The 18,558-nt window shown below is 36.5% G+C and overlaps 1 protein-coding gene across 1 annotated transcript; it reads left to right on the top strand.

The window, feature by feature from the left end:
* The first annotated feature begins 16,865 nt into the window (after positions 1 to 16,865).
* LOC131431875 (tetratricopeptide repeat protein 19 homolog, mitochondrial) lies at positions 16,866 to 18,205 on the top strand. Its single transcript, XM_058597818.1, has 2 exons — positions 16,866 to 17,769; positions 17,831 to 18,205. The coding sequence occupies exons 1-2, from the start codon at positions 16,939 to 16,941 to the stop codon at positions 18,077 to 18,079; spliced, it is 1,080 nt and encodes a 359-aa protein (XP_058453801.1). The 5' UTR covers positions 16,866 to 16,938; the 3' UTR covers positions 18,080 to 18,205.
* Positions 18,206 to 18,558: the final 353 nt, after the last annotated feature.

The raw sequence follows: 18,558 nt of genomic DNA, 5'->3' as shown, positions 1-18,558 counted from the left end.
TCAGTAGAATCGTAGCACTAGCCATGCACTGGTTCTGTACACTCTGAATCGGCTGCGAAGTCTGTTGAAACAGAAGGTCAAATTCCACTACTGGAATGTAATACCAAGGCTTTGCTCAGCATGTCACTTCTAGCGTTAAATGCTGAGGTCAGTGTGTTTTAGGGCGTTTTAGAGGAGCTATTTTCACGCTTCAAATCTTTTTTTTTTTTTTTTTTAATAACTATTTATTGGAATATGAGTTAAAATTAAATTATTAAGATTTAAATTGGGTGTTCAGCCACAAGTGGTGACTTTTCAGCCCTATTATATATATGATTTGGTTATTACCATGAGGACATTATTTGCTTCCGCAATTCTGAGATTTTTGTGTAGGGAAAATTCTAAACCTACTTGTATTGTATAATGGGGAAAAGGAACTTATATACTAACTTACTAACTAATACAGAGAGCGAATCGATTCAATTGAAGATTGCATCGATTTTTGTCGGAATTTGCTTATAATATTATGTGACATTACATCTAATGGTTCTATATTTGTGAGTCTGTGTAACTCATTTGTGCTAAACCAGGGACGACGCTTCAAAATCATTTTCAGAATTTTATTCTAAATCCTTTGAAGCGTTTTCTTCCTGGTGGAACAACAACTTGACCAAATTGGTACCGCATAAAGCATGGCTGGTCTGAAAATTTGTTTATAAATTAACAATTTGTTTTTTAGACAGAGCTTAGAATTTCTGTTTATAAGAGGATATAAACATTTAATATATTTATTACACTTTGCCTGGATTCCTTCAATGTGATCCTTGAAAGTAAGTTTTTTGTCATACGTTAAACCTAAGTAATTTGCTTGATCAGACCATGTCAATTCCAAGCCATTCAATTTGAGAATGTGATTATTGTTTGGTTTAAGAAAAGAAGCTCTTGGCTTATGAGGAAAGATAATTAATTGCGTTTTTGCTGCATTTGGTTTAATTTTCCATTTTGACAGATAATCACTGAAAATATTTAAACTTCTTTGTAGGCGACTGCAGATCACTCTTAGATTTCTACCTGTGGCTAACAGACTTGTGTCGTCACAGAATAGCGATTTCTGACAACCAACGGGTAGATTTGGAAGATCAGAAGTGAAAATATTATACAAGATTGGAGCTACACTCGAACCCTGCGGAACACCGGCTCGTACGGGTAGCAATTCAGATTTACTATTCTGATAGCTAACCTGAAGAGTACGATCAGTTAAATAATTTTGAATCATTTTGATCAAATAAATAGGAAACTGGAAATCAGACATTTTTGCTATTAAACCTTTGTGCCAAACACTGTCGAATGCTTTTTCTATGTCTAGAAGAGCAACTCCAGTGGATAACCCAGAAGATTTATTTGATTTTATCATGTTCGTTACTCTGACAAGTTGATGAGTAGTTGAATGTTCATGACGAAATCCAAACTGCTCTGGTAAAAAAATTGAATTCTCATTTATATGAGTCATCATTCTTAACAAGATAATTTTTTCAAAAAGTTTACTGATAGAAGAAAGTAAGCTAATTGGGCGATAACTTGATGTTTCTGCTGGGTTTTTATCAGGTTTGAGGATAGGAATTACTTTAGCGTTTTTCCATCTTTTTGGGAAGTAAGCTAATGAAAAACACTTGTTGAAAATTTTAACCAGGAGTCTCAAGGCAACATCGGGAAGATTTTTAATAAGAATATTAAAAATTCCATCATTACCAGGAGCCTTCATGTTTTTAAGTTTTCTAATAATTGATTAAATTCCATCAAAATTCGTCTCAATAATGTCATCGTGTGATAACACTTGGGTTGAAATATGATCATATTTCAGTGAGACTTCATTTTCAATAGGACTCACAACGTTCAAATTAAAATTATGTACACTCTCGAACTGCTGAGCAAGTTTATGAGCTTTTTCGCCATTTGTAAGAAGTATTTGATTTCCTTCCTTGAGAGCAGGAATTGGTTTCTGAGATTTCTTTAGAACCTTAGAAAGTTTCCAGAAAGGTTTAGAATATGGTTCAATTTGTTCAACTTCTTTAGCAAAATTTTCATTTCGCAAAAGAGTAAATCTATTTTTAATTTCTTTTTGTAAATCCTTAACTATGTTTTTCAAAGCAGGATTACGAGAAGGTTTTAACTTACCTTACCTAACAGCTATAGGCCTGGGGTGTCCTTTGCTGTATCAAGCATGCGTCTCCACATAACTCGGTCCATGGCTGCTCGTCGCCAGCCACTCAAGGCACGAATGCTTCTGAGATCATCCTCCACTTGATCGATCCACCTTGCTCGCTGCGCTCCTCTTCTTCTTGTACCAGTCGGATTAGATTCAAGAACAATTTTCACTGGGCTGTCGTCCGACATCCTTATGACATGCCCAGCCCATCGTAGACGTCCGATTTTAGCTGTCCGTACGATGAGTGGTTCTCCTCACGGAGAACCCTTCGATCATAAAATTGCGATATCGCAGTTTTTGATTTTTGCGACAGTTGATTTAACTAATTTTATTTTGATTCAACCAATATGATTTTTGATTTGCATATATTCAAGTAGTTGAAAAATATGTTGTTTTGAATGCTGTCAAATGCCGGAGACAGTTGAAAGCACAACAATAATCGCAATGCAAAATCAACAACTTTTTTAGTTGAAATCTTTTCGCGTCGCTTCAAAATGTCAATGAAAACAACATCGATGGTTGAAGCGTTTGGTGAAATTGTGTCCATTCGATTTGAGAAATTTATGATTCCATAACAAGTGTTTATCTAACAGCGGTGTTGTGATAAAGTTAACCTTGTTTAAGACGAAAAAGATTTGGTGACAAATTAGAAAATGTTAATGACTGATCATCTTGTAATCTTTCAGGTATGTGCAAAAATTTTATGCTTCAAATTCGATCATTGAATTACTTCCAGCTGTTTGATACCGATGACGATGTTCATGCATTAGCAATAAAACGCTTTTTGACATGAATTTTATTTATAAAAGTAACAGGAGCGAAGGGTTTCAAACACACAGAACGCGCTGCGATTGAAATGGCGCGTTTGAATTGCCGTCGCAAAATTCCAATTCCCAGCGGTTGATGCACCCAAGCTCATATAAATTGACTAAAATTATCAGTGCATAACTTTAGTTCAACCGTTTGAAGGCATCATCTTTCAATACTCATTTTAGGTAAATTTAATAATTTCGCTAATTTACTCGCCCCTCCGGACACTTTTGCTGATTAAAAACGTTTTTCTACATCAATCATTTCCGATCGAATCAGAAGTATTTTTTTTAGAATTTAGATCTTTACTGATCTCGACTTGACATGATCATGATCATACAAAAATCAAAATCACTTAGAGATCAGATCAGTTCTGATTTCGTAATGATAATTTATTCCTTGGTTAAGATCACTTGAAATCAGCAGTGACCGGTGGTTTTCCCAGCCCTAATGATATTACATGTCAATATAAAATACTGTTTACATTTTAACAACGATATTTATTTCATGAATCTCAACATACCGAACTTATTTCAAATAGATCATGACGTGTTTCAGTAAGTATATTTTGATTATTTTCGCAAATCAATAACATTGTTCGAGTTGATTCAACTATTTTCAATGTCTAAAACAAATAAAACCGATTTATTTTTCAACTAGCAGAATATTGTTTCAATAACAACACTAAATTCAACTAAAAATTTTTTGAAATTGAAAGGTTATATAGTTTTGCTAATGCTATCAAACATATGACTTTTGTTGTAGAGATTCTATCATTTGGAGAAGTGAAATGGAGAGACAAGAAAATGAAAACAATAACTACTCGCTTCGCAATGAGCTGTTCTTGGAGTAGAAACCCATTATGATGCTACGTTAATGCAGTGTTTTTATGCATTTAAGTTTCAAATATAGAGCTTAAACGCGATGTTAATACGATAGTAATACGGCATTTATGTCCTATTACTGTTGATTCATGTCTAATGCTTATCATTTCTTAAGAGGTTTTGGGTTTACTGGTTCCCGATGTTGAATGCTTTTTCTAATCTAAAACAAGCTTTTAGGCTATTTCGTTGCAGGGTTTTAGATAAGTAAACAGGTTGTTCACAAAAGCTTTGGATTGTATTGCCGCACGGAACCACCTGCGATCCCATTTCAACCAAAATATTAGTTGATTTTCTGAATTCGATTGGTTGAAATTTGGTACATGTAATCGATTGTTGTTTTAACTAAACTGTCATTTTTGTTTTTCGATTAGCAGAAACGATGGTTGAAACAACTAATTTAACTGTTTGAAAAAAAAATGCTGTCATTTAGTGAGGACACATACCTTTCAATTTCAACAAATATTTTAGTTGATATAACTGGTGTTGTTATTGCAACAAAATTATTTTAGTTGAAAAATAAATCGGTTTTATTTGTTTTAGACATTGCAAATAGTTGAATCAACTCGAACAATGTTATTGATTTGCGAAAATAATCAAAATATACTTACTGAAACACGTCATGATCTATTTGAAATAAGTTCGGTATGTTGAGATTCATGAAATAAATATCGTTGTTAAAATGTAAACAGTATTTTATATTGACATGTAATATCATTAGGGCTGGGAAAACCACCGATCACTGCTGATTTCAAGTGATCTTAACCAAGGAATAAATTATCATTACGAAATCAGAACTGATCTGATCTCTAAGTGATTTTGATTTTTGTATGATCATGATCATGTCAAGTCGAGATCAGTAAAGATCTAAATTCTAAAAAAAATACTTCTGATTCGATCGGAAATGATTGATGTAGAAAAACGTTTTTAATCAGCAAAAGTGTCCGGAGGGGCGAGTAAATTAGCGAAATTATTAAATTTACCTAAAATGAGTATTGAAAGATGATGCCTTCAAACGGTTGAACTAAAGTTATGCACTGATAATTTTAGTCAATTTATATGAGCTTGGGTGCATCAACCGCTGGGAATTGGAATTTTGCGACGGCAATTCAAACGCGCCATTTCAATCGCAGCGCGTTCTGTGTGTTTGAAACCCTTCGCTCCTGTTACTTTTATAAATAAAATTCATGTCAAAAAGCGTTTTATTGCTAATGCATGAACATCGTCATCGGTATCAAACAGCTGGAAGTAATTCAATGATCGAATTTGAAGCATAAAATTTTTGCACATACCTGAAAGATTACAAGATGATCAGTCATTAACATTTTCTAATTTGTCACCAAATCTTTTTCGTCTTAAACAAGGTTAACTTTATCACAACACCGCTGTTAGATAAACACTTGTTATGGAATCATAAATTTCTCAAATCGAATGGACACAATTTCACCAAACGCTTCAACCATCGATGTTGTTTTCATTGACATTTTGAAGCGACGCGAAAAGATTTCAACTAAAAAAGTTGTTGATTTTGCATTGCGATTATTGTTGTGCTTTCAACTGTCTCCGGCATTTGACAGCATTCAAAACAACATATTTTTCAACTACTTGAATATATGCAAATCAAAAATCATATTGGTTGAATCAAAATAAAATTAGTTAAATCAACTGTCGCAAAAATCAAAAACTGCGATATCGCAATTTTATGATCGAAGGGTTCTCCGTGCGGATATTTCTAACTAGAATTTTGCTCGAACATCGAAAAATCGCTCAACCAAGACTCAACATGTTCAACACTGTTCACATCGTTGTTATCCGAAACGAATATTATTGCATCACTTTTACGGTTTAACTGGACATACACTGCACTGCAAGTTTCGTTAAATTGTATATCTAATACAATGTTAACTTCAAAGTGCAATCGTGCATTACAATTTAGTGTAATCTCATTTAATGTAATGACACACTTTGCAGCGCTTGTAATCAATACAGACTGAATTTTGTCGCGAAGGCCCAAATTAATGATCCTGTTTATCGTATTTGTACATTTCGTACATTTTGTCTTAGTGTCGATTTCCGACTGTGTCGGATGAGAAGCGTTTTATGTCTATTAATTTAATTTTCTTTTTTAATTTTCAGGATTCGGATGATCAACTATAACCAACTACACTCGATGAATTTTAAGAAGGAAGTCAGTTTATTCTCTTTCCTAGAGCACGTTTTAATAGAGCCGTAGGTAGTATTGTCGTATGCTAAACATATCGACCATGATTAATATATGTACAGGTGTATACATATCAATTCTTCCCTTTTTAAAGAGTTTTCTTAATAATAATATTTACAAAGTGTATTTGAACTTATTTACAGAAAGCAATAGAAAAATAACAATTTTTTTTTAATAAATTCAGTTTTGAAAGGATTAATATATCCTAAATGTAACTAATCAAGTTTAAACAAATATAAAATTTTGAAATTCAATTACTTAAAGTTCTGAACGGACTCTATCCGAAATGATTTTGACTCAATTAACGATCATAATAAAAATCTGGATTCTCTGTTTGCTTCCGAAGACGCTTTGAGCGTCGAAGACAGCCTCCCGGCAAGTTCGCCGTTGAAGCTTTTCTTTTCCGTCCGACCTTCGCCAGATCATGCTCCGAGAATCCCCGGAACAGGTTTTCTTCTGAGCCGCTTCCAGCTCCATATAATGACTCCTCTCGCTCTAATATTCCGAATCTATCAGCTTCCGAACTTGGACCCATCATCATGTTTGGCCTTGGCTCCGGGTCTCGATCCTCATAGCGTCTAATTTGTTTTCGGTGCGCCATTATGGCCATGTTTCCAAGCAAGATCTGGAATGTATTTAACGAGAATTGTTTTAGTAAAGTTGCCTTTACCCATCTATTAGGTATATAATGATGATGATTTTTGTACCAAACAGTATCCCCTTCCATCAGATCATCCAAGCTGTCATTTGACCTCTTGTTGATTTTAGGAAAATCATTTATTTTATCATCATCAGGGGACTGTGGCAAATTTAAATAATTTTTATAATGACATTTAGGATTTAACAAATCAAGCATCGTCTTTGGATTATAACTAAAAACTTTTTCAGAGGGGAATTGCCCGCTACTAGTCACTATATTATTTCTATAGTTCATTAAAAATAAATTCATCTGGTTCTCCATATCAACATTAGCCAAATCCGGCTCTAATAAAAACTTTTTTAATACTTCTTTCGTTGTTCTTACAAGTCTTTCGGCTTGGCCGTTGCTTGAAGGGTTATATGGTGGACTTTTCAACACCTTAACTCCTTGCCTCTCTAAAAAGTTTGTAAATGAGTATGAATTGAATGGAGGACCGCCGTCAGAAACCAGAACATCTGGTAAACCAAATCTAGCAAAATACGCTACCAATTTCTTCACTACCTTAGCACAATCCGTGCCCTTTTTCATCCAATCTACCTCCAACCACTTTGAGAAAGAATCGACAATCAATAGAAAAGTGTGGTGAGAAAAATGAAAAAAATCGATATGAATTCGACTAAAAGATCTTGTAGTAGGTGTCCAATGAGACAAAACCTTTGTTTTTGGCACTACTACCATGCTACTACAAACTTCGCATGTCGTAACATAATTTTCAATATCTTTATTTATCCCAAACCAGTACACTTGTTTTCTTGCCAACTGTTTCATTTTAACCATTCCCGCGTGATTGGCATGCAAAAGTTTAAGTATCCCGCTTTTCATTTTATGTGGAATCACCACTCTATTTTGATACAATACGCATCCGTCAATTATCTCCAAATCATTCTGATTGGCATAAACGTCTAAAAAGCGTTTGTCCAACTTTTTCGGCCAACCATCACGCATAAAAGTCATAATCTGTTTTAAGAAAATGTCGTCATTTGACTCTTTGGCAATAATAACAAAGTCAATTGGGAATTCATTGCTAAAATTTATGCTTCTTATAAAATTTTGATCTAATTCTACGGGAACCGACTGCTCTAATGGGAATCGCGAACAGAAATCCGCATTACCCATTTTCGCAGAAGGCCTGTACTGGATTTCGAAGTCATAAATTGATAATTCAAGAATATATCTTTGAAGTCTTGTTACAAATATTGAATTTTTGCCTTCTTTGCCGAATATTCCTATCAATGGCTTGTGATCAGTGTAAGCGATGAACTTTTGACCATAAAGGTATTTGTGAAACTTTTTGATTGTACAAACTAAAGCCAAAGCTTCTAAATGAAGAATTGGATATCGCTTTTGCGCGTCATTTAACGTAAAAGAAGTAAAGCAAATTGGCTTTTCTCTGCCATCTATCACATGTACAATAACACCACCCAGACCATAGCCTGAGGCATCGGTCACGACCACAATTTCTTTCCTGGGATCATAAAAATCAAGTATGTTCGCTGATATCAAAGATTGCTTACTATCTTGAAATGCTTTTTCGCAATTTTTATCCCAAACGAATTTTACATCTTTCCTCAACAAATTGTAAAGATAAAACAATTTGGAAGACATATGAGAAACAAATTTATTATAATAGTTGATTAATCCTAAAAAGGATTTCAACTCATTCTCATTCTTAGGCACTTTTGCTCTTTGTATAGTAGATATTTTTTCTGGACTAGGTAGTAACCCTTTTTCACTTATTATGTGTCCTAAATAATTTAATTGAGAAACAAAGAATTTGCATTTTTCTAGATTTACTTTTATATTTGCCTTCGCAAGCCTATCCAAAACTAAATACAGTTTATTACGACAATCGTTCAGGTTTTCACCCGCAATCAGTACGTCGTCTAGATAGCAATATACTCCAGTAATACCATTCAGTATTTGATCCATAACTTGTTGAAATATTGAGGCGCTAGAAGAAGCACCCTGTGGTAACCGGTTGTAAGTAAACAAACCTTTAATAGTATTTATCACCATGAATTTCTTAGATCGATCTGTGAAGGCTAGCTGTGTATATGCGCCTTGCAAGTCAAGTGAACAAAAAACCTTGCAATTTGCCAATTTAGCAAATAAATCATTAGCAGAAGGTAAGGGATAAGTATTCGGTATTAAAACTTTGTTTACCGAAACTTTGCAATCAATTACTAGTCTAATTTGGTCATCTTTCTTTATAACTACTATCACAGGTGATGCCCATTCGCTGGTCTTTACCGGCGTTATCACATTCTCTTTTTCTAACTTATCCAAATATATTAAAACTTTTTCCCTTAGTCTGAAGGGTACGTCGTAAGCTTTTTTAAAAATTAGGATTTCCCGTTTTATAATTAAATCTGCTTCAAATCCCTTGATGGGTGTCGAAAAATCTTTTTTAAATACTTCCAAAAATTTAGATTTGATTTCATCAATAAACTGTTCACCCTTTGGCATAGTTGTGTTGTTTACGTTTTCATACAAATTATTTTTACTTGAAAAAGTTTCTCTCCATCTTGGAAAAAAAATATCCATCCAATTCCCTCCAAATAAAGGCATGAATTTATGATTCGTATTTAGAATCAATAGTTTTAAAATATTTTCAACACCATTTAGTGCGACCAAGACATTTGTCTCCCCTTCAATCTCAAGTTTAGAACCATTTACAACTAACAGTTGTTTGTCACATTTTCTTAAGGATTTATCAAAAAGACTTTTAAATTGATTAACACCCATAACAGTTACCGTTGACCCACAGTCCACTTCCATTCGGGTCATAATATTGTCAATCGACACATTTATTATACATGGTTTACTTATTTTATCAAAAGACTTAACATGCATGCACTGTAAATCACCTGAGTTCCACTCATTCCATTCCTCCTCACTGTCCGTGTCCATCCTGTTATCTGTCGTCATCCGGTTCATAAGAGAAGTCAGGTCTTTCTCTGCACTAGTTCCAGGTTTTACTGTATCTATAAACCTTACAGCGTCTCTTTTTAAATTTTTTAGCTTGAAGCATTTTCTCTTAATATGACCCCTTAACCCACAATGATCGCAAATCATGTCGGAGTAATTTCGTTTGAATTTGTTATCAAAATGAGTGTCATTGTATCGATTGTTTCTGTTATAATCGTGAGGTTTGAATCTGTTATTATTGTTGTTTTGACAGTATTTGTTATTGTATCTAAATGTTTGATGTGTGTTTTTGTTGTAACTATTCGTGTTGGGTCTACCATATTGTATTTCTCTGTTCTGTTTGTGTTTGTAACCTTTGTCACCCAAACGCTCATGAACTGGTCGTTTAATAAAATTTATATTTTCAGGCGGGCCATATGCACTATCAGTAGAGACTGTCCCAAAATTAGGAAAAAACGAATTTACTTTTAAGGTGCGCGCATTATCTTTCGCCATACACCACGTAGTTATGAATCTGTCCATTGTCTCCACGGTCAACTTTTCTTCATTTAATAGCAACTGTTTGAGATTCTCATCTCGCAGACCGGCTAGGATTCTGTCTTGAATCGCTAAGTTTTTGAATTCACCGAAACCGCAGAACTCCGCCTGCAATTTTATTGCCTGTACGAAATCCTCGGCTGATTCGTCAGGTTGCTGAACCCTGTTACTGAACCGAAAGCGTTGAACCAGGTCTGGCTCAGTCTTATCTAGCTTTTGTTTTAATTTACCAATGATTTCACTATACTTCGCAGTAGCAAGAGTATCTTTTGTGTAAAATAATTTTAGCTGAGAGTAAACAAATGGTCCGCACAAATTCATGAAATGAGATTTTTGCATCGGTTCAGTAACTTGATTTGCCTCAAAGGTAAATGCCAACCTATCGGCCCAATCCCCGAAGGAGGTACCTTTACGGTATGGCTCGATTGTTGATGCCAAACTCATTTTGAATAACTCTACTTAAGAAGAATAATCAATAATTGAATCGATTATACAAAAAAAATCAATGATGCACAGAAAAAATCAACAATAACAATATAAATAATCAAATTCAAATAAAATTTTTATTAGGCTCATTTGCTTTAGCTTAACGTGGCCGATTGTCTTGTTGTTAGGGAGAGAGAAAGGGATGCCGTATTACGGGGCGGCATACTCCCCAGTTAGTAAGGGGACATAGGGAGGGTGGGACCTACACAGTATTGAATTGAAATTTGAATACATCATTGGTTTGTGGCATACATCTTTTAGACACATTTTGCGTTCGATGAATCTTCATGTTTTTCAGCTTGTAGCAATGAAGAGATTATTCTGGATTGGGATGCTTCGTTGGTGTGTTCTGACGTTGATGTGACGTTTTTGGGTAGCTTCCAGCAACTCAGTCAGTTCAAGGCAGGTGCATGCTCCGAAGCATCGTTTACACAGGCCATACTTCCAGCAACGTAGAGAAGAGTGCGGTAGAGCTGTAGACGAGAAAGAGATAGGGAGAGCACTAAATTTGAGCATTGATAGTTTTCAAGAAGTTATAGATGAGAGTCATATAAGGAAGATTTCGAGTTGCCAAGACGTCGCGGACTGGTACGAAGGGTGGTATACCTCGGGCCCGAAGGGAACCTATGAGTTGGGACCTGGCATCACAATACTCGACACATGTCCAAACAACATGTTCGATGTCATGATAACCCTCACCGCAAACGCAGACACCACTCTCAGCGAGCCCCACACGACGGAGATGCGCGCTGAACATATAATGATTAGACATGAGCCTTGACATTACACGAATAAAGTCTCGGCTCACGTCCAACCCCCGGAACCAAGCTTTCGTCGATACCTGTGGGATTATTGAGTGTAACCATCGTCCCAGAGTTCCACTATTCCATGTATTCTGCCAGCTAGCTAGAGTTTTCTGACGACAGCAACTGAAAAATTCATTGAAGCAGATTGGTCTTTCATAGATATCACCTTCTAGTGCGCCCACCTTGGCTAACGAGTCCGCCCTCTCATTGCCCCGTATGGAACAATGTGAGGGGACCCAAACCAAGGTAATCTGGTATGATTTTGCAGATAAAGCACTCAATTGTTCCCGTATTTTCCCCAGGAAATACGGTGAGTGCTTTCCAGGCTTCACTGAACGGAGAGCCTCAATGGAACTGATACTGTCCGATACAATGAAGTAGTGATCTGTGGGCAGAGTGTCAATGATCTCAAGGGTATACTGAATTGCAGCTAGTTCTGCGACGTAAACTGAAGCTGGATCACTGAGTTTATAGGAAGCGGTGAAATTTACATTGAATATACCGAAGCCAGTGGACCCGTCTAGATATGATCCGTCAGTGTAAAACATTTTATTACAGTCGACTTCTTTAAATTTATTATTAAAAATTTTTGGGATCTCTTGAGGGCGTACAGGATCCGGGATTCCACGAATTTCCTCTTTCATGGATGTGTCGAAAAACACAGTAGAATTAGAAGTATCCACAAAATGAACACGATTGGGAACAAACGAAGAAGGATTTATATTCTGAGCCATGTAGTCAAAATACAAGGACATAAAACGGGTTTGTGAATTAAGCTCGACGAGCTTTTCAAAGTTTTCTATCACCATCGGATTCAAAATGTCGCATCGGATTAGCAGTCGATATGAGAGATCCCAGAACCTGTTTTTCAACGGTAAGACGCCCGCCAGCACTTCAAGACTCATCGTATGGGTTGATTGCATGCAACCCAAGGCAATACGTAAACAACGATACTGAATTCTTTCCAGTTTAATGAAATGAATATTCGTAGCGGAGCGGAAACAGAAACATCCATATTCCATTACTGACAATATCGTCGTTTTGTACAACCTGATCAGGTCTCCTGGGTGAGAGCCCCACCAAGTTCCGGTTATTGTACGAAGGAAATTGATTCTCTGTAGGCATTTTCGTTTCAAATACCTAATGTGACATCCCCAGGTACCTTTGGAATCGAACCAGACCCCGAGATATTTAAATGTGTAAACCTGAGCTATGGTTTCACCCCCTAGTTGAAGCTGTAATTGCGCAGGTTCTCGCTTCCTTGAAAATACAACCAGCTCAGTTTTCTCCGTAGAGAACTCGATACCCATTTGAAAAGCCCATGTCGACAAGTTGTCGAGGGTATCTTGCAATGGTCCTTGGAGATCGGCAGCTTTGGGTCCTATAATAGACACAACACTGTCGTCGGCAAGTTGTCTTAGCGTGCAAGATGTGTTGATACATTCATCAATGTTATTTACGTAAAAGTTGTATAAAAGGGGGCTTAAGCATGAGCCCTGAGGAAGACCCATGTAACTGAATCGCTTTGTCGTCAAATCACCATGCTCAAAATGCATGTGTTTCTCGGACAATAGATTATATAAAAAGTTGTTCAAAACTGGTGAAAGACCATGCTGATGCAACTTCTCAGATAGAACGTTAATGGAAACTGAATCGAATGCCCCCTTGATGTCGAGGAAAACTGATGCCATTTGTTCTTTACGAGCAAATGCCATTTGAATTTCTGTTGAGAGCAACGCTAGACAATCGTTCGTTCCTTTGCCCCTGCGGAACCCAAATTGTGTACCTGAAAGCAATCCATTTGTTTCGACCCAATTGTCTAGACGGAAGAGAATCATTTTCTCCAACAATTTCCGAATACAGGAAAGCATAGCAATCGGCCGATACGAATTGTGATCGGAGGCTGGTTTTCCAGGTTTTTGAATAGTAATAACTCTCACTTCTCTCCATTCGTGTGGGACAATATTACCCTCGAGGAACTTGTTGAATAAATTCAGCAAGCGCCTTTTGGCAGAGTCGGGCAGATTTTAAATAATCAAATTATCATGCCCAATAAACGGAATAACAATGTTCAATATCAATCAATCAATGGGGAAAAATATAAAATGGGAAAAAACGAAATGTCTCATCAATCGGCTTCACTTTTCATAAAATAATCATAAATGACTTACCAGATACTATGTCCGACCTTTGCCAGCAATTTTACCAAAAAATTCTTTTAACACAACTCTTCCGTGTGAAATTTTTGTTATCTTCCTCAACCAATGTCCGAAACGGGACCTTTATTAATATTCTACCTAAGTTAAGGAAGAAAAGAACACTCTTATTAAAAAGAACAAATAAATGTCTTTTGTCCTTATCGTTGTTTCAAACAGAACCTATTTCTTTTGTCCCAACTTTTGTATTGATAAAAAGAGAAAAAATAAGGAATGTTTTTCACACAGTGCAGTAAATTATAATTAAATCACGATATTTTTAAGCTTGCTTTTTTATATAAGGTCTTACGATCGGCTTACCGAATACGAAGATGTTAACCCAACGACAAATCACGATGACCGCTGAAAACTCCAGCCGTATCCAATTTCCACTCTGCTCTGAAACGTGTGATGTCCGTCCCACCGCTACTGTTGATTGGACACCTTCCAAAGCCAACACAATAGTTTCGTGTCTCAGCAGCCGAAAACTGCTTCCACAGGAAATGTTTCACTTGTCCGCTGCTTCATCCAAGCCTAATAGCTCAATGGCTGCCCTTCCACGGGACACGTTGTCGTCTTATAATTTAATTCGTCGACCCTTGCCGCTCGCTCCGTAAAAATCACTCCAAATTTTTACCACCAACGATATCGCGCTCAAGATCTCACTTTATCAAAAAAAAATTTCTCCTCGTCGCCACTTTTTATGTCTATTAATTTAATTTTCTTTTTTAATTTTCAGGATTCGGATGATCAACTATAACCAACTACACTCGATGAATTTTAAGAAGGAAGTCAGTTTATTCTCTTTCCTAGAGCACGTTTTAATAGAGCCGTAGGTAGTATTGTCGTATGCTAAACATATCGACCATGATTAATATATGTACAGGTGTATACATATCAAAGCGAACACGAACTTCCTCTTTAATTTGGAACCAATTCCGTGCATCATCTTTTTGCCGAGATTTGACAAAATCGTGTGCTGAACTCATCGATAATTAACAATTATCCCGAAATCAGCGTTTGCGTTTGCCGAAATTTCGAAATATGTGTTTGTTTTTGCCGAAGTTCGACAACTGTCATTTACGTTTTACATTTTTTGCTTGGCACTACGTAGTTATTTTCTGTAATAAGTATAATAACTACAATTTATTGTTGATTATTTATAGAAAGCTCCTTCCAGATCCTGCATTCACTGTCGAGAAGGCATTTCAGGATATGTCGAGGAACTTCAACGGCATGTCAACCAACATATTCGGTATTCGGCGTTAAGTATTAATTGCAAATTGTAAATCCTCGAAACATAAGTAATGTAACGTATATGTTTTTTTATGTGTAAACGGAAGTAAAATGAAATCCTGATCCCGAATTGAATATTTACAATAAAAAAACGAATTTTCTGTTTACTTTCAATTTGTTTATTTGTTGCTGTATATTCCATCTGACAGTAGGTGTCTTAATGAAATAAACGATAAAAAAAATTGGAAGACAAACTAAAAAACTCAGGAAACTCGTTGAATTGTCGGCATATGAATCTAAATGGCTCATGCTGTCCGTCTTTTACATGCTCTTATCGCGTTAGCGAGTGTCCTGAGATGTTGTATTCTAATACTATTGGTGCACTGTTTCGATGAAAAGATATAATACTGCATTTTCGATACTCAGTTTCAAAAAATTCTTGGTACACAATGTTTGAAATGTATCAAGCATTTTTCACAACTCCAGGCAATTTAAAAGACTTTCGTGTATTCAGCATATAATAAACGGCATTCCGGCGATAACTGCGTTGAAATTGCTGATGATTTAGTAATTCATATATGTAACTTCGTTGCTTTTACAGAACATTAATTAATGGTTATACCGAACAGACAGTCATATTTTGGTGACAATTTTGGTAATAACTTACATTTGTCAAATTTGAGATTGTCGAAACTCCGCAAATTTATCTTTCGTCGAGATGATTACTGAGTACTTGGTGATGCAAATCACGGCAATTATTTTAACGAGATTCAACGTAAAAAAATAAATGTTTGTATCCGCCTCGTTTGTCGCGTCTACTCAAAACTATGTGTATTCACCTTAGTTAGGTACATTGACCCTAGTAAGATACATTTACATTAGTTAGAAACCAGTGGGAGCAAGATGTGGGTAGCACACGCCTCAAAGCGAACCGTGTTGGGCATATTTTTGTCTTGCATTCGGTCACTGAGGTCTTTTTTACGCGGGGGATACGCACCGCACAAAGAAAATGTCTTCAAAAATTCATTAAACATCAAGATCTGGTTTTATCTCGAAAAAAATTCGTTTGAGAAAAATCGAATTTTTAAATTCACGAAATCGGAAATTGTTTTAATGCTGAATGCCTTAGAAATGCATGCATCGTCGAGATCTTTTGTAATATTGAAAAACACCCTTACGACCTCTAGGCTGGTCCTGTCCGGAGAAAGATAATGTGTACTCAGCGATGCCAGATAATAGTAATGTCATTTCCGTAGATTGGAATTCTTCTCGGAAGCGCTCACGGTGAAAAGCTTTTTTTTTTTGCTCGCCAGACAAAATTTGTTTCCGTAGTTCTCCGTTGATAAATTTTAATTTCCGTAGATTTCCGTAGAAAAAATCCATTTCCCGTAGATTTTGTCTACGGATCCGTAGATCCGTAGAAAATGTTCGAATCCGTAGATCTACGGAGATTTCCGTAAATCTGACATCGCTGTGTGAACTGTCAATCTCCTAACGGACACCAGCCCATCAGAGATTGACAACGGCAAAAATGAATACCTATAGATCTCGAGTAGTTACTTCGATATTCCGCGCTTGTATACATTTTCTCCTCCGTTTAAACAACTCGCGAATATAACGTATTCACAGCATTCAACGGACAGAAATCCATGCGACCTTTAATTGTCACGATTCACTCTTCATATGATAAATAAGATAGTCAACCAAGGGATAAATACCTTTAAACTCGTTATTTTTTATTTTGCAAGATTTTCATTCAGTTCGTGTTTTCATATCCATATTTCTTTCGGATCGGGTACCTACTCGAATTTGACAAACACATACATACACACTGCTTACACTGCACGACCGGGTATATAAAACAAATAAACGTCAAAACATTGAAAGTTATTGTTTACAAATTGACTGCAAGTTCTCAATTCCATCAACAATTTTTACTCAAAACCCCCCAGGATGCTGCGGAAACTACACACCAATCTAATCTCGGCCCTATCCCGGCGAAGCTTCATTTCAATTCACCATCCGCGGATTAGCAGTGCTTGCCAACAACAGCCAGAAACACCAGCCCCAACAGAACAGCGGCAGCGACATAATCACGATCGAAACAACGGGTGGAAAGAATCTTCCCAAAGCCGAAAACCCTTCCTTTCAGTTCCGGTTATTACAGCCAGTACGTTTCTGTCATGGTTCAGCAAAAAGAATGACGAAGATACGCCAGAAAGTAAGTTAATCACCACAATCAAAATGTCGATATTGAGCATCCAGCGAGAGGAATACAAGAAGGCAGAACAACTGCTACATGTTGCACTCAAAATGGCACAGGATCTGCAAAGTAAAGATGGTATTACCTATATATTCGATATAATGGCCAACCTGGCAATGGAAGTGGGTGAGTTTGCCAAGGCAGAAAAGCTTTTCGTTGAAGTTATGCAGCGATTGTTCGCCGACGGTTTTGTAGAAGATCATATGAAAATGCTGCACATCAGTTCAAAGATAGCGCACCTGGAACAGCTACAAGGCCACTTAGACAAAGCAGTACAAGGTTTTGAGTGGACGATCTCAAAGCTTGAGGAAAATATCAAGCGGGTGGGCGAAGATAAGGAAATTCGAGAGCTGTGGGGAATAACGAAAAATTGGTATGCCCAGTTGTTGATGGACATGAAACGATTTGCCGAGGCCAAAGCTTGTTTCCAGCAAGCATACGACGCGTACACCGCAATTCATGGCAAACTGACAGAGGAAGGTTTAACGATACTGAATAATCTAAGTGTAGCATGTTCGAATGTAAGTTCTTGTCTGCTGTTTCGGGAATATAAACGTCCTCACCAATTTGGTTCTATTTTAGCTGGAAGATTATGCTTCAGCCGAAAAATATCTGTTGGAAGCAATTGAACTTGCCACACAATTACCTGACTTAGTGGAGGCAGGAGTTTACCGAGCCAACCTGGGATTGCTTTATTTGCAGCAGGGACTGCTGAAGCAGGCGAGCGAGTTTTGCTCGTTCGCTTGGAAGTACGGCAAGCATCATAAGCATGATGAAACTGTGATACAGGCTGACTATTGTCTGCAGCAAATTAGGGCTGCACAAAAATAGGTCTTGCGACCCTAATGAGATTGCTTAGCATTTGACACCGAACAGATTGTTGAAAAAGTATTGTTTTATTTTTATCTTATTCTTCATTGGTAGATTCATTGAAAAATATATTTGTTTTAAAATTGATTGGTCGTTGTACAACGGAACGATAGTTGTCTTGTTTTCCTTTTCAATACATTATTACCGGAACAAATTCTTTAGAAATTCTAGTCTTCCAGTTGGATTGAATTATTTTTCGTCAACAAAAATTACTATTCTTGAAATCCCTCCCGTGGTTGATGGGCTTGACGATATTGCAAACATCATCAGATACGATTAATTATTGTTACAATTTAATATAAATATGTGTTATAACTTTTAGTTTAATTATTGAGCTTATTGATTTGAATAAAATGTTGATTGCAATACGCTCCAACATCCGGGGTTGGAGAGGCCGGTAGGGCTTAACTGAGCTCTTTTTATGTTTTATTTTCATACTA

Source organism: Malaya genurostris, chromosome 2, assembly GCF_030247185.1.
Source record: "Malaya genurostris strain Urasoe2022 chromosome 2, Malgen_1.1, whole genome shotgun sequence".
NCBI classification, from domain to species: Eukaryota; Metazoa; Arthropoda; class Insecta; order Diptera; family Culicidae; genus Malaya; species Malaya genurostris.
Note: the sequence above shows the minus strand (reverse complement) of the source record. Positions and strands in the feature narration are given on the sequence as shown.

Excerpts from the sequence above, each read along its gene's own strand:
- LOC131431875 (XM_058597818.1), top strand. The coding sequence starts at position 16,939 with ATGCTGCGGAAACTACACACCAATCTAATCTCGGCCCTATCCCGGCGA. Across the intron at positions 17,770-17,830 it reads TAAGTGTAGCATGTTCGAAT|CTGGAAGATTATGCTTCAGC; the intron begins GTAAGTTCTTGT and ends GTTCTATTTTAG.